This window comes from Silurus aristotelis, assembly GCF_946808225.1.
Source record: "Silurus aristotelis genome assembly, chromosome: 2".
NCBI lineage: Eukaryota > Metazoa > Chordata > Actinopteri > Siluriformes > Siluridae > Silurus > Silurus aristotelis.
The window spans coordinates 31,162,914-31,179,502 of NC_139575.1; the positions used below are offsets into that span (position 1 = coordinate 31,162,914).

Sequence of the window (16,589 nt, forward strand, 5' to 3'; positions counted from 1 at the left end):
CAGTATATTAAAGTCCACTTGCAATTCTGTTACTGATTAGCTGAACCTCTTAAACCTTTAAAACTCTAAAGCTAACCAGCTGTCTTAGCAGTCTTTCGTCAGGGAAAACTGTTTAACACGATTTAAATGAAGTAGAATGTACAAAGCTCACATTACTTTTTTTTTTATATTCAGACCAAAGTACCACCTCAGATGATTAGTCAGCCCTATCAGGTCAACACTATCAGTACTTTTATTTCTGTCCACACAGGCTGCCCAGGTTCGTGTTCAGTCTCTTGTCATTTCGAGACGGGATTAGTGCAACTCTCTGCTGGCAGGTCTTCCTCAGAACGCTATTGGTCCACTGCAAATGATCCAATCCGCTTCACGACTTGTGTTCCATCTGCCCAAATTCTCCCACCCCACCCCACTGCTGCGCTCCCTTCACTGGCTTCCAGTAGCTGCACGTTTCAGATTTAAACACTGATGCTTGCCTACAAGGCCAAAAATGGACCAGCACCATCTTACCTCAGAGACCCCATTACAACTAGCACTGCAGCACGCTGTCTGATATCCTCCAGCACTGCTCGACTAGTACCACCTTCCTGAAACACTTAAATTAGCACTTTCCAAGTTGTTTTGTAGAAATCAAGAATTAAAGTCTGAAGTTTGTTATCTTAAGTGTAGATTAATTCATTGGTAGAGACACAGAGTGTCAAAGCACTTTTGTAGGTCGCGCTGGACAGGGGCATCTGCTAAATGCTGCAAATGTAAATGTAAACCTCAATAGGCCTTGCTTTAACACGGAGTAAATCACTGTTGGCCACATCCTGTAACCATAGACCATCTAAACAGTAGAGAAAAGACTAGGGGAAGTGAAGAAAGAGGGGCTATTCGAAGAAAGATTTTCACTGTGTTCTAATGTATATGTGAAGTAAAAATACCCTTTACCATAAAATTTTTAAATCTACATTCAAAAAGATTGTCTAAAGGAGGAATAAAACAATATAAACATCTGATGTGAATTAGGTTTACATGGGTTCACCTGGGGCGTTTATTATTTACTATTTACTTTTGTGAAGCAGTTCTGTGACAATGTCATTTGTTTAAAAGAGCTATTCAAATCAAATTAAATTTAATTGAATTTGCATGTTTGTAACCAGATGCCTCAAATCTTTGCACCACTTCATTTGCTGTTTTTCACCTTTTGAACCAAAATAGTTGTTGTTGCATTTGGTTGTTCAGATGCTTGTGCTTTAGTTGTTTGAGAATTGGACTTTGGTAGAGGTCAGCTTTTTTTTCTTTGCGGTACAGTAATGGATGCTTCCCCAAAAATGCTATTTTATGTATACAGTACTGTACTGTATTAACATTTCACTTAATTTTATAATGAATATTTTAATTAATAAAATTATATTTTAATTAATAAATGTAATTATTTCAACATAAAACTCAATAAAACTCAACTCAAATAAAAAACAATTCCCTATACGTTTTTTGGTCTATCGTGCTATCCGCGAGAGACCGGGAAAATCAGCCAAACAAATGAGTTATGTGGCAAATGCAATTCTTGTATTGCATTTGCCATTGTATTGGTATTGCTGCTTGGATTTTTCCCATGGCATCAGTTACAATATTATACATTTTCTTTGTTGGGGTTGGCACTTTTACAGCCACTTGTGCATTAACAATTATCTCAAATGAATTTTTGGGGGTCAAATAATCAGATAGCTAGACATACCAGACTGCATGAGATTGAAGGAGACTGCAGAATTGTAACATTAGCTAGCTACTTTTTGCAGTAACAGCTATTTATTAACCTACGAGTGCTGGTGCTCTCACATGCTGGTGGAAATGTTTAAATATTGTGTTCATTTATTGCAATCATGTTAATAAAAGGAACATGAATAAAGTCACAGAATTTTAATAAAATAAATAAATAAAAATGGTTAGAAATTTTAATTTACAGCAAATGTTCATTAGTCAAAGGTTTTTATATACAGTGAGGAAAATAAGTATTTCAACACCCTGCTATTTTGCAAGTTCTCCCACTTAGAAATCATGGAGGGGTCTGAAATTGTCATCATAGGTGCATGTCCACTGTGAGAGACATAATCTAAAAAAAAAAAATCCAGAAATCACAATGTATGATTTTTAAACTATTTATTTGTATGACACAGCTGCAAATAAGTATTTGAACACCTGAGAAAGTCAATGTTAATATTTGGTACAGTAGCCTTTGTTTGCAGTTACAGATGTCAAACGTTTCCTGTAGTTTTTCACCAGCTTTGCACACACTGCAGGAGGGATTTTGGCCCACTCCTCCACACAGATCTTCTCTAGATCAGTCAGGTTTCTGGCCTGTCGCTGAGAAACAAGGAGTTTGAGCTCCCTGCAAAGATTCTTTATTGGGTTTAGGTCTGGAGACTGGCTAGGCCACGCCAGAACCTTGATATGCTTCTTACAGAGCCACTCCTTGGCTATCCTGGCTGTGTGCTTCGGGTCATTGTCATGTTGGAAGACCCAGCCTCGACCCATCTTCAATGCTCTAACTGAGGGAAGGAGGTTGTTCCCCAAAATCTCGCAATACATGGCCCCGGTCATCCTCTCCTTAATACAGTGCAGTCGCCCTGTCCCATGTGCCGAAAAACACCCCCAAAGCATGATGCTACCACCCCCATGCTTCACAGTAGGGATGGTGTTCTTGGGATGGTACTCAGCATTTTTCTTCCTCCAAACACGTTTAGTGGAATTATGACCCAAAAGTTCTATTTTGGTCTCATCTGACCACATGACTTTCTCCCATGACTCCTCTGGATCATCCAAATGGTCATTGGCAAACTTAATATGTGCCTGGACATGTGCTGGTTTAAGCAGGGGAACCTTCCGTGCCATGCATAATTTCAAACCATGACGTCTTAGTGTATTACCAACAGTAACCTTGGAAACGGTGGTCCCAGCTCTTTTCAGGTCATTGACCAGCTCCTCCCGTGTAGTTCTGGGCTGATTTCTCACCTTCCTTAGGATCATTGAGACCCCACAAGGTGAGATCTTGCATGGAGCCCCAGTCTGAGGGAGATTGACAGTCATGTTTAGCTTCTTCCATTTTCTAATGATTGCTCCAACAGTGGATCTTTTTTCACCAAGCTGCTTGGCAATTTCCCCGTAGCCCTTTCCAGCCTTGTGGAGGTGTACAATTTTGTCTCTAGTGTCTTTGGACAGCTCTTTGGTCTTGGCCATGTTAGTAGTTGGATTCTTACTGATTGTATGGGGTGGACAGGTGTCTTTATGCAGCTAACGACCTCAAACAGGTGCATCTAATTTAGGATAATAAATGTAGTGGAGGTGGACATTTTAAAGGCAGACTAACAGGTCTTTGAGGGTCAGAATTCTAGCTGATAGACAGGTGTTCAAATACTTATTTGCAGCTGTATCATACAAATAAATAGTTTAAAAATCATATATTGTGATTTCTGGATTTTTTTTTTTTAGATTATGTCTCTCACAGTGGACATGCACCTACGATGACAATTTCAGACCCCTCCATGATTTCTGAGTGGGAGAACTTGCAAAATAGCAGGGTGTTCAAATACTTATTTTCCTCACTCTATATATATATATATATATATAGTGTGCGATCATAAAGAAAAAGAAAAAAAAAAAAAAAACTTCTCCAAGTCAATAAGGTGAGGGCAATGTGACAGTACAATGAAAAAACACCACTTCTGCAATATTGTGATTTTTGGAAAAAATAATTACAGAATCCACTCTAGAGCAAAAGAGCATTTAATTCAGTTTCAAATTAATCCTAACTGTTACCAACTGTTTTTTCTGGCTGCTTTATTAGAAACACCTGCACTCCTGAACATTTATGTTATGGTTATGGTTCTGTAATCAACCAATCATCTGGCAGCAGCACAAAGCATAAAATCATGCAGATACAGGTGCAGCTTCCGTGCTTTAGTTAATGTTCAAATAACATCAGAATGAAGAACAATGTGATCCCTGGGAGATGAACCATAACATGGTTTCTATTCATGTCTCCTGGGAATTTCGAACAACAGATTCAGGGAAAAACATCCTGTTATTAGAGAGTTTCCACACTTTGTTATTAGAGATCAGAGGAGAATGACCACACTTGTCTGAACCTTACAGGAAGTTCATAGTAAATAAAATAAGCATTCTTTATGAGTGATCAGAAAAGATACTTACAATGGAAATGATCAATCTAATACCAATCTTTTCCAATTTTCTAATTCTGGCTGGTTCCATAAAATTCCGGAGTAAGAACGGGAGCTTCAAAGATAATTTTGGACTGTAGTTAATGTCTGCTACATTGACTCAGGACTACAGTTTGCTTCTGCTCACCATCACTGTACCCCGCAACATCGTTTATCTGCAATAAATAGACATTCGGTGAAACCCAGATGAGGATGGGTTCCCTCTTGAGTCTGGTTCCTCTCAAGGTTTCTTCCTTTTGCATCTGGGAGTTTTTCCTTGCCACAGTCACCACCAGCTTGCTCATCAAGGACAAACTTACACTTAAAAATTAATAAGATTTTCTTTATATCACCACATTATCTGTGTAAATATGCTTTGAGACAATGTTCAGTTTTAAAAGCGCTACACAAATAAAAATGAATTGAACTGAATTGAATTAAAATCCAGATACTATTGTGTGTGAAAATCCCTGGAGATCAGAAGTATAAGAAATATGCTAAAATATATGAACCAGGCTTTCTGGAATCAACCACCATTCCACAGTTAAAGATTTTTGGTTTAAACGTTCTAACCTTACCCAAAGCTTTGCCCAAAGGCCTGAAATAAAGTGGGCAGTGAGTGTAAAATATGATGCACATTTCTATGATACAAGATATGTATCACATTGTTATGTTCGTGATATCACTCAGCCATACCGGTTGGTGTACTCAAGTTTCCATGAACATTGTGTATTAATTGTGGTTTAATCCTTAATTTGTTAAACTTAATAAAAAACTAAGATCTGTACTCAAATAAAACAGAGCGCACAGTAGAAATGTGGAAAACCACCTAAAAAACCTAACAAAAATAAAATTCAATAAAAATTCAATACTCTCAAGACTTGTTTAATTGTTCATGTTAGAAAGAAAGGAAAAAGTAAAAAAAAATAAAATCTTATTCAGAAATTGCAAGGCATCTTACAACACAAAAGCCTTTGCCATTTGCTAACACATGCTGTAGCAATTTTTGAATCTCCAGCTCCAGCATATACAATGCAATGTTCTACTTGTAGTAAACTCACCATCTGTTACCCAAAAAAGTACATGCTGTGTTAATTGCTTCAGCATGGAACTGTTCTTAGAAATCTCACAAGAGAAGGACACTGTAGTTCAAGTAAAGCTCAAATAAAAGAAACATCTCACCATGAGAACTCATTTCATTCTCAGAGGGAGGCATTTCTGTTTCCTGATCACAGCACCTCTGTAAACACTGCAGAATACTAAGTGTTTACAAACCCTAGCAGGATATGCTGCTGCACCTGATACACTTTTACTTTCACTTTTCACTTTACTTTGACTATCGTGCTAGGGTCAACGCTATAATGGTCAGGAGCTCTACAGTGCCCCTGTTCACTGTGATGGAGGGAGAAGTTGGAGGCTGGTGAACTGTTCACAGCTTTAGATCAGTGCTATATTCAATAATAGCAGCTACACAACAAACATCATTACATTAGAAAATGGTTCACAAAAGGTAACATCATAAACTGGCTTGATTTACAAGCTTATGAACTTGTAAAACATATCATTCCTTTTTTTTTTTTTTTTTATTAAGAACATACAAATTAATCTCCAGCAAATTTCTCTGCATCCATTTACAGGATAAAAACAGTCCTATAACCACTATACGGCTTTTCAAAAACTCCATCCTACAGGTCATTTTGTGTAAATCAAAATTCTTGAACAGAATACAGTTTATAATTAAACTAAAAGGTTTAGCAAGATCACAAATAATTATTTACACCCGTGTTCCTATCGCAACATAAATACAGTATGAAACAGTATAATGGGAAAGAATGATTAGATAATGGGTAAGTCTTTGCGTTTACCAGTCGCAACAAACTTCAAACAAGTTACTCATGTAACAACTCATATAACAGACCTCTGTATCCCATTGATGGATGTTCCCTGTCTCAAAAGAAACTCACAAAGTTAATTATTAAGCAGCATATGTGGGAGTAGATAAAGTGGATATATAATGTGTTTAAATATACAGACACTTGGTTCCCGGTCTCATATGGAATATTTCACATGGCTAGCAAGGTTAGTCATAAAAGTGATGCTTTCTTTGAAGGTACTTTAAAGTCCTATATTTATTTACCAAAGGGACAGAACATAAAAAAAAAAAAACCTGCTAAAACTCTTACTTCCACTCTCGGACTCTGCATAGCAAGTGAAATTCAGCATTTTGTTTTGCAATATCAAGTACAGATATTATAATCCTTAACATTCTCTCACACCCACTCACAGAAAGGCCCTTCTTATAATAAACTCGCAAACCATCAGTGTCGCTAAACTAAAGTGTAACTCTCTGTTATTCGTGCGACAGTCGCACGCAAGGAAAAAGCAGCCTTATATTAGAGAGCCTCAACCTGAACTGCAGAATTCACTTCATTTTCAGGTCCTGGCTGTTAGTCCATTGGAGAGGAGACTCTTCTCAGAGGCATCATTTTCTACAGGGCTAAGCTCAATTGGTGCCGTTGCCTCTGTGGGAGTCTGCTCTTGCCTCTGGTTGCGGTAATGATGTGTTATAACCCAGGCGGCAGAGCCCAAATAAACCAGGGTCAGCAGGGTGAAGTAAGAGCAGTAAACATAAAACTGAAAGAAAAACATTGCACATAAAAAGTAGTAGTTAATTTTCTGCAGTAAATTCCATCACTGTTCATACTGGTTCTATTTTCCTTATCGAGAGCCTTCGGGTATTATCAAATGTAGCATGTGAAGGATTGAAACTGCAGAGACCAGCAGTGTTACTCTGGGTTTTTTTGTGTTTCTTGAATCAGTCAGTTTTCAATAAAGTCCTTTAGAAAGCGGATAATCATTTATCATCCCTCAGGTGATGATAAGGTAAAAAAAAAAAAAAAAAAAACACTAGTCTGCTTTAGTAATGCTTTGCTTGGCTTGAAACTCCAACCAGGAAAGCCCCCCCCCCCCAAAAAAAAAAGGTCAATAGTAAAAAAAAAAAGTTATAGTAAAAATAAAATTTTACTTTAAACTTTTGAAAATGACAATTTCAACCTGGGAACTGCAAATCAAATGCAGGATTCTGCTTATATTCATATCCATTTATATAATGTATTCATTCATTCCAAATGTATATGCACTATATTTTCAAAATAGTCCTTTCAAAGAGAACTTGACTTGATGACTGGAGCACAGTCACCTCTGAAAACTTTGGGTTTGAGATCAAACGATGAACAAAATGATGGATCAGAATTTCAGATTTCATTTTAGAATTTTCACACATGGATATATATATAAAAAAAATTTGATATAACAAAAAGTATAACAACATTCAGTTTTGAAGTAAACCAAATTACATCGCAGTCTAAAGCCTTCCATTTCCACATGAAATGTCATGCGATTAAACTGAAAGACAGTTAACAGGTGTCTACTTATGTTAGCAGAGTCCTAATGGTTGTCAGTTAATATCCGATAGCTCAAAATAATTAATTCATCTGCAGTTTCGACCGGAGAGGAAAAATGACTGTTTGACACAGTTTTGAGTGATAGCTGTGTCTAAATGTCTAAAGGCTGAGGTGCCTAAAATCATGCCTCGATTCTATAAACTGCCTCACAATCATGGAATAAATACACGAAAATGATCAATGTATACGCAAGTGGTGCTCATCAGCTAGGTGACCTCGAATAAACTAAAGAAAATAAATGTCATATTGCTTGTGCCGAAGGAAAAAAATGTTGCTTACCTGGGAATGTATTTCCAAAGCCAGGCCTCTCTTATCTGCCACAATGAGAGTAATAATAGTCTTCAGGATTGTTCCCAGGAAAGTGTTCATGCCAAAGACCAGAGCACACAGCTCCTTAGTGAGAGAAGAGGCAATCTGAAAACTTAAAAATGAGAGAGAGAAGAGAAAAATTTTTTTTTCTGTTTGCGCATGTTCTCCTCAAACCATCAAATGTCTAACCAGGATTTTTTTCCATTTTTATAAGTGTGCACATTATATTAAGCCAAGCAAAATAAATGGCAGTAAAGTGGCAGCTCAGTGGTTAAGGTGCTGGGTTACTGATCGGAAGTTTAGGGGTTTAAGTCCCGGTATCACCAAGCTGCCACTCTTGGGCCCTTGAGCAAGACCCTTAACCCTCTGTGCTCCAGGGGCGCGTTTCATGGCCGACCCTGCGCTCTGACCCCAGTTTCCGAGCAAGCTGGGATATGCAAAGAACAAATTTCCCCGCGCTCTAATGCATAAGTTGACAAATAAAGGTTATTCTATTCTAAAGTGGTCAGAACTTCTGCAAAGACAAAGAAAGTACCTGGAGTTCATTTAAAGCTTTTGTGTGCAGCTTTTTGTCTGGGACATTTTATCTATGTATCTCTACATATATAAAACCAATCATATCCAATTATATGCTTTGTATTAAACAATTGATACCCATTGGCATAAATAAAAAAAATGATTTTACATGGATATATTAGCTGGTTGATGCATTAGCTCTGTAACTTACCATTTTACATAACAGTTATATCACAGGATTAGTCTACACTATGACTCAATAACAAAAGCTCATGCCAGAATTTTGGACAACGTTCTCACTGAATGCTTTTAATAGTGAGGATAATGGGATTGCTCCTGCAGAGCCTGCAGTACTCACGTCGCAATAGGAACCAGGAATTGGTAGAAGCCTCTGAAGAGGATATAGGTCATGTAACACACCCAGATGTTGCTGGTAGTTCCCATGAGGAGCAGCAAACCAGCCTGGGCTGCAGTGATCACCCCAATTACCAGCTCCGACCAGACATTCCATCTGATCTTCACAAATCCTGCCGCAAATGACGTGATTGCACCTGGGACAAATGGCACTTAGATTCACTGCCTTCAGAACTAATATTATTTTAACTATTACTACAGTGTTAAAGGCAAATAAACACAAAAAATGTTAATCAGCAGACAATTTGCCGCTATTACAGCTACATCATATGGACAAAGGTTTGTGGACACCTTAGATTTTGGAGTGTGCTTTTGGAGATTTGTGCTCATTCAGCCACAAGGGCATAAATAAAATTAGGTACTGATGTAGGGTAAGAAGGCCTGAGGTGCAGTCAGCGTTACAATTCATCTCAAAGGTTTTTGGTAGGGTTGAGGTCAAAGCTCTTTAGCAGATCAATCGATATCTTCCACTCCAACCCATGTAAGCCATATCTTCATAGAGCTGGCTTTGTGCACAGGGGAATTGTCATGCTGGAACAGGTTTGGGTCCTCTAGTTCAAGACATCCAAATACATTCTATACAATTTTGTGCCTCCCACTTTATGGGAACAGCTTGAAAAAGAACCACATGTGTGAAGAATGAAAAAGCCAGGTGCCCCAGTACTTTTGTCCATGTAGTGTATAATGTAAACTGCACAATAACGTGCAGTTGTTTATGCTGTGCGGCGAATGTAGGTGGAATGTTAACACTGAAGTTCATATGCGATATACCACATCCCATACGGAGGCACAATACAATAGTAGTTTCAACATACACAGATCAGGCATAAAATTATGACATTATAACATTATGAGCAGTGAAGTGAATAACACTGATTATTTCTTAATCATGATTTGTCCTCAAAGTTGACGTGTTAGAAGCAGGAAAAATGGGCGAGCGTAAGGATTTGAGCGAGTTTGACAAGGGCTAAATTGTGATGGCTAGACGAGTGGGTCAGAGCATCTCCAAAACTGCAGCAATTGTGTTCTGTTCCCAGTATGCAGTGGTCAGTATCTATCAAAAGTAGTCCAAGGAAGGAACAGTGGTGAACTGGAGACAGGGTTATGGGTGGCCAAGGCTCACTGATTCACATTGGGAGCGAAGGCTGGTCCATGTGGTCTGATCCAACAGACGAGCAACTGTAGCTCAAATTACTAAAGAGGTTCATGCTGTTGATGCTCGAGAATTCAGGACTGTTTTGGCAGCAAAAAGAGACTAACAAAATAATAGGCAGGTGGTCATAATGTTATGCCTGATCGGTGTATATCAATCACTGACCCAAGCCTTGCAGTCTTTCCCTCTTAATGGGTGTACATTTTGTGTAACTCACCAAGCAAAGTTGAGGCAGCTTCCACCCCTCCATTATAGACATTTCTCTGATCCGTGGCTGGATACAGCATGTTCCACAGGATATGTACGTAAAACAGCACCAGGTAATAGCCAGTGGAATTGAACACCCACCACAGGCTCCACAGTCTCAGTCTAGGGATTTTCACAACATTGCGCATCTCCTTTAACATCTCAATGAACAGAGAGTTCGTGCTGAAGAAGCTTTTCTTACTGCAACAGCCACCTGCTGAGGCTTTTTCACCTTGTGTAGTCACTTCATCTGGTTTCATTTTGTCCAGTTCTGACAGAGTAGCAGTTCTCTCCTCACGCTTGCTGCTCTGGTTAAAAAACAGACTTCGTTTTGGCCAGGGCAAGCAGGTGGAGAGCAGCAGGCCAAAAGAAACAAAGCCCAGTGAGATGGCACTAAGTGTGTAGTATGTGATGCCAGCCAGAGATATAAATAACTGGCCAGTCACTGAACTGAAAAACACACCCAGCAGAACAGAGGAGCGAGAGTAACTGGCCACACGCTGATACACATCCGCTGGCACTAGTGAGAAGATGTATGAGGAGTAAGCTACACGTGCTGCCATGGTGATGCCGTAAAAAAACTCCATGAACTGCATCTCCAACAAGGAGGTACCCAGAAGTATTATGAGCCAAATGGAAACATGGCTCATGCTCTGCAGGACCAAAACAGGCTTATACCGGAGATAGTCAGTTAGCAGAAATACAGGCACAAGTACAGCCATGTACGAATACGACAGCACTGGGTTAATCTCATTTGTGACCTGCAGACAAAATAAAAATAGAGAGCAAGTAAGAACATTTTGAAAGTTTTGCTTCGGCAACAGGTTTTGAACAGCCAACAAATTGTAGAAACAACTGCTCCAAAGAGATTATTTATTAGTCTGCCTCGGTTGCTCCATGGGCTACGGTTCACTTCTTAGCTCAGGATACTGGGTTTCCATGCATATTCTCCCTTTGTTCTTTTGGGTTTCTTCCGGTTTCCTCCCACTTCCCAAAGTCTTACCAGTAGGTGGGCTGGCTGCAATAAATTTCTACCCTAGGCGTGAACTGCAATGAACTTGTGTAATTAACTTGTGTTTCATTCAGGGTGCTTTCTCACCTCATACCCAGTGTTTTCAGACTAGGCTCAAGCTCCAATGCGACCCAAACCCGCATAAGACAATTAGTAAAAATTAATAAATAAATATCACTGACCCATGTTACTGATTATATTCAACTGTAATTCTAATTTGCCATAAATCACAAACTGAAGGATTAAGTATGCATTGTTATAGGACAAATTCAGTACAACCTAATTAACACAAAACAAGATCAGCATGCATAAGGCTTCAAGCCCTACAGGATTTGGCAGTTGACAGCAAGTGACCCACTTAGCAGGAATGTAAACTTTGACCGAGTCCGTCGCAAGTACGTGTTTATACTGTTTCAGCTGCAAGAGGCACTGCGATGATGGGGACAACTAATCCAAAAAATAGGCCACAGCACAGGAACAAAAAAACAACACAGAAACAGAATTAGATCGAAAATATGAAAGCGAGTAACAAAGACATTAAAAAATTCGATATATTTAAAATAACTATTAGTAGCTGATCATTCAGCAATTTGGCTAACACTCAACCTTTGATAAAATATTTCTTTAATAACTGATAAATAAATATTAGCTCATATGTTACAATTCAATCCTCACTTACTTTACACATTACATAAGTGTACATACATTGGTGACAAAAAAAATAAATAAAAATTATATATATATATATATATATATATATATATATATATATATATATATATATATATATATATATATATATATAAAGTGTCTCTGTTATGCTATGAGATTATTAAAAATATAAATTATTTATTTATCATTTAATAGATTATTGAAAAGTGTCTGTTATGCATTTTTGTCAGCATGGTTTAAGTATTCTTGCTTCTAACTGTTTACATTAATCCAGTTTTAAAAAGAGTTATATCTTAGTGGGAATCTTTATTCCAGAATGACCACAGCACAATGGCAATTAATAAACAGTTAATGAACTGCTGTAATGAACTGAGTGTACAGATTATGATGAAAAATTATATGGTCTTTTCAGTAACCAAATCCTAGATGGACATCTACGATCATAAAAATAGGAAAGATTGGATTGAGAGTACTGTACCTTATCTGTCAGAATCAGAGGAGGCAAAAGTACACACACCCTTAACTTAAATAGAAGTACAGATACTTATGTTTTAAAAGACTCTGGTAAAAGTTAAAGTACTGACTATACTTTTTTACGCAAGTTAAAGTAAAGCTGTTTGGGCATTGACATAATTAAGTAAAATGTAGCCATTACTACTACCTGTTTTAGTGTCTGGACCCTAACTGGACGTCATGTCATTATTATTAAGGCTGTCAATCGATGTGGTTGTTATGAGTTAACTCAACATTAAACACAACTTAATCAAACATTTATCTGTTCTAAATGTACCTTAAATTAATACTTATGTTTTTAATACTCTAATCAACATGGGCATGGACAAACATGAATGCTTTATGCAAATGTATGTTTATTATTAGTTAGACCATACTCAATATAGAACATTAAAACTTTTACCAGAATATTTTTTTAAGTATTTATGGTGTTTTAAATTATGTAAATCACCAGGACACCAAATGGAACCTTTGCTATGTTTCCACACGGATGGTTAATGAGTTGGTACCAGACTAACTTTTATATGGATTACATAATCAGAGATGATTTGCTTTCTATGAATATATTTATGTCTGTAAGGCAAGGATTTACTGAGATTAGGGATTTATGTCTGTGAAGAGAGATGCCAGAAAGCGCACCCTGTCTGTTTTCTTTATTTCACAAAAGAGTTTTGTTATTATGAGTGTATAGAAATAAAAGTAGACCCTTAACAGATTCTAATGATGTTTTGCTTTTATCTGTATGATTAAAAAAAAAAAAAAAAAAAGAGTCATTTATGTTCGTTCCAGTGTTATGGGGAAAAAATTCCACAAACGCACCGGCGCGTTTGTCGACCCCAGAGGCTTAAATGTTTGCATCATGTCGAATTTTGGTGCTGAGATTTGAGAGTTGGTGCATCAGTAAAACAAATGTTTACTAAAATTTTCTGTGGTTTATTTGTTAATTTTTGTATATCTGAATAAAGAAAGGATGTTTTAAATAAACGCGTGTCACGCTGGAGGTTTTAATTTAATTAAATTAATAATTAAAGGTTGGGGGGGGGGTTATATAAATATAAGCAAACAGAAATGCGCACATTAATAAAATTAATGACGTTAAAATTAAGGAAATGAGACACCAATGGATTGAAAAAGCCGAGCAATGTCAAGAAATAGGTTGATTGGCTGAAAACAGTTATTGCAAACAATAGATATCTCAAACCAAATATTTTTGATAACAAATAATTACAGACTATCTGCTGCTATACTTTTGTTAATGGGTGCACAAATTCATTTAACACCTCTAGATGTAAATATCAGAGAATAAACGCTGAAATTGTGTGCGGTCATTTCATTATTTGATCTCGAACCAATGCCTTTTATGCTTTTATGCATATAAATAAAAAAAAAAAAAAAAAAAACAATTGGCCTTACTGTTCCGATCATTTCAGAGGCAGATGTATATAACAGGAGAACTTATATCTTAGTGAAGTCTGAGACCAACCTGCTCTCTGGTGAAGTTCTTCTCTCTGCTAAGCAAGTTAGGAGTAATGAAAGACTCGCCAGGCTTCAGCTGAACCACGAAGCCATAAAAACAAAGGAACAGAACTGACCATTTCCATGTCTGAGGTGTTGGCAGCTCAGAATTTAGCTCAATCTTGGTGTTGGGCTCATTCTCATGTGGCTCTTTTTTAGTTTCAATACCGTTCGCCATCAATTCCTCCTCACATTGCCTGTTTCCATTTACGTTCACAGCAGAATTGGCCATATTTTATAATAAACTAATCATGCTGTGAGTTTAGGCAGTTGTTTTATCTTAATCTGAGTCGATCTAAAGGATTTCAAGTACTAAAATCAAAAGTCTCTGATAAAGGAACAATCATTCTTCTTAACCAATTTCTCCTGCACAGACATGGCTCAAAAGCAGGTCAGTCATACATTAGAATCAATGCCACTTTTTCCCCAGTAAGATTCTACTTATAATGTCAAGAGGAACTGAGGAGCACGCGATCATTCCATGGGCAAATAAGTGACTGTTGAGTTAACCTTTGTCCAGTCTCCAAGTTATACAAGGTTTGATAAAGGCTCCCAGGTTTCCGTGTTTCTGCAAAACATAATAAAACACAAAGCAGTTTTTCAGAACGTAACCATAAATTAACTTAACATAACGAGAGAACAGAAATCTAAAGTCATTGCTTTGTAATATTTACTGATTATCCAAAGGCAGCTTCATAAAAATACAGTGTCACACAAAGTCTTTATACAATAAGGGAAACACTTTTTTCCCCAACCATTTTCCAACTTTTGATTTTATAAGAATATTTTTCAGATAACTTTTGCAAATGTCAGCGGAAAAAAAGGATGAACTAAAATTGTTTTAATGCCTGGACCAGGAAGCTGTCGCAAGGTTGCAATTGACATGTAACACGAGTTCATCATGAGAAGGAGAGTCGGCTTTGCATGGGTTTACGAAGAAACAGCAATAATGTAAGGGATGTTTTGTATGTCATGTTTCATTTCAAGTGTTTAAGGTTACTTAAGACTCCCTGTATACTGTATGTTTGTGTGTATGATTGTGTGTGTGTGTGTGTGTGTGTGTGTATGTATATATAATACACACACACACAAACTAAAAAGCTATCTGCTAATTAGGGAAGAATTTGGGTTTCTTAACCTTTTGCAATGCCGAGCCAATTTAAAACAACAACAACAGGATTATGTTTGTTTGTATATCCCTACACTGACTTATACTAAGAACTACACAGTATCTAGATCTCCATGTGCTCAGTCTATCTTTAGAGCCTTAAGATCATCTAAACAGATGCTTTTAAGTATACGGTAGACTTAAATGAATGCTGATCTGGCTTGTTTTTGTTGCATTTCTGAAATTATAGCGCAGTCTAATTCTGTAAAACAAACCCCCACCAATTCCCCCAAAGCTTTGAGTCTTTTGAGGGATTTAAGTGTTAATTTTCACAGTTTTGTTCAAATTCATTTGCAAGAACACATCAGGTGTACTGTTCGGTGTTACTGTCACACTATCTTACTGTTTTAAAGTTGTTGTTCTGTTTTTTTGCACAAAGTGTCGTACCTTATATTGTGTCCCGGTTAGATTTGTGTAGTTCTGTGTTTTGTGATATCTTATGTTGCACCTTGGTCTTAAGGGGAACCCTAACCCTAACCTATATGATTAGAATGACAACAAAAGCCTTCTTGACGTTTTATCTTTTATTGCTTTCTGTTAATGAATGCAATAAAAGATAAAAAAATTCAAGAAGGCTTTAGTTGTCATTCTAATCAACATGCCAACTAACACTGCATTCAGGAAACATTAATGGGATATAAAACAAAATTCAGCTATAGATCGATCGATGTGTGTGTGTGTGTGTGTGTGTGTGTGTGTGTGTGTGTGTGTGTGTGTGTGTGTGTGTGTGTGTGTGTGTGTGTGTGTGAGACTTACCCCAATCTCCTGACTTGTCATTTGTTGAGCCCAATTAATCTTAAGGTTGCACACGTCCAAATTGTCTACAAGAGCTCTCAGTTCGTCTGAAAAGTACTAGTGACCATGTCGACAATTAAATAAAAATAAAATTGTATCCAGATTTAACTGATAAAGCGACAAAAAATATATATTATTTAAAAAAATGTTAAAACCACACGTGCGTACAACCCTTTAGACCAGAACCGAAATTCGTTAGTAACGTTCCTGTATTAAGCGTGTGCGCACGTGCGTCCGAAACGAAGAATCACGTGACCTATTCACGTGACTGCTTCTTCTTCTTTAACTGATTCGTGGCTTTTATTAAATAGTGCATTTCTGCCGCTTAATGCAGCGGAGTGTAAACAGTTAAAGATGGGGGAAAAAAAACTCTTATCTACAGTTAGCATTACAAAACAATCAGTGACATTTATCCATGTCATGAGTTTCTCAGAACGAGATTTAATGTGGATAGTAATGAATGTACTTACTGCCTAAAATATGTAGACATGTTTTGGTGTTATTGTGAACTTTTATTTATTTTATCATATTTTATTATTTGTTTATTATATATTAAATTATATGTCATATTTATTGAGATGGAGGTGACTAAAGATGTTGAGGTTCTCGTTGG

The 16,589-nt window shown here is 37.2% G+C and overlaps 1 protein-coding gene across 1 annotated transcript; it reads right to left on the reverse strand.

Annotated features, from left to right (window-relative positions):
• Nucleotides 1-5,068: 5,068 nt before the first annotated feature.
• Nucleotides 5,069-16,229, reverse strand: slc19a1 (solute carrier family 19 member 1). Its single transcript, XM_083533341.1, has 6 exons — nt 15,938-16,229; nt 13,982-14,581; nt 10,273-11,062; nt 8,847-9,039; nt 7,943-8,084; nt 5,069-6,833 (listed from the first exon to the last, which is right to left on the reverse strand). The coding sequence occupies exons 2-6, from the start codon at nt 14,243-14,245 to the stop codon at nt 6,633-6,635; spliced, it is 1,590 nt and encodes a 529-aa protein (XP_083389467.1). The 5' UTR covers nt 14,246-14,581; nt 15,938-16,229; the 3' UTR covers nt 5,069-6,632.
• Between the last annotated feature and the right edge of the window lie 360 nt (nt 16,230-16,589).

Coding starts and splice junctions, on each gene's coding strand:
- slc19a1 (XM_083533341.1), bottom strand. CDS start 14,245: ATGGCCAATTCTGCTGTGAACGTAAATGGAAACAGGCAATGTGAGGAG. Junction 9,040..10,272: donor AGCTGCCTCAACTTTGCTTG/GTGAGTTACACA, acceptor CATTTGTCCCAG/GTGCAATCACGTCATTTGCG. Junction 6,834..7,942: donor CTTTGGAAATACATTCCCAG/GTAAGCAACATT, acceptor TTTTTCTTTCAG/TTTTATGTTTACTGCTCTTA.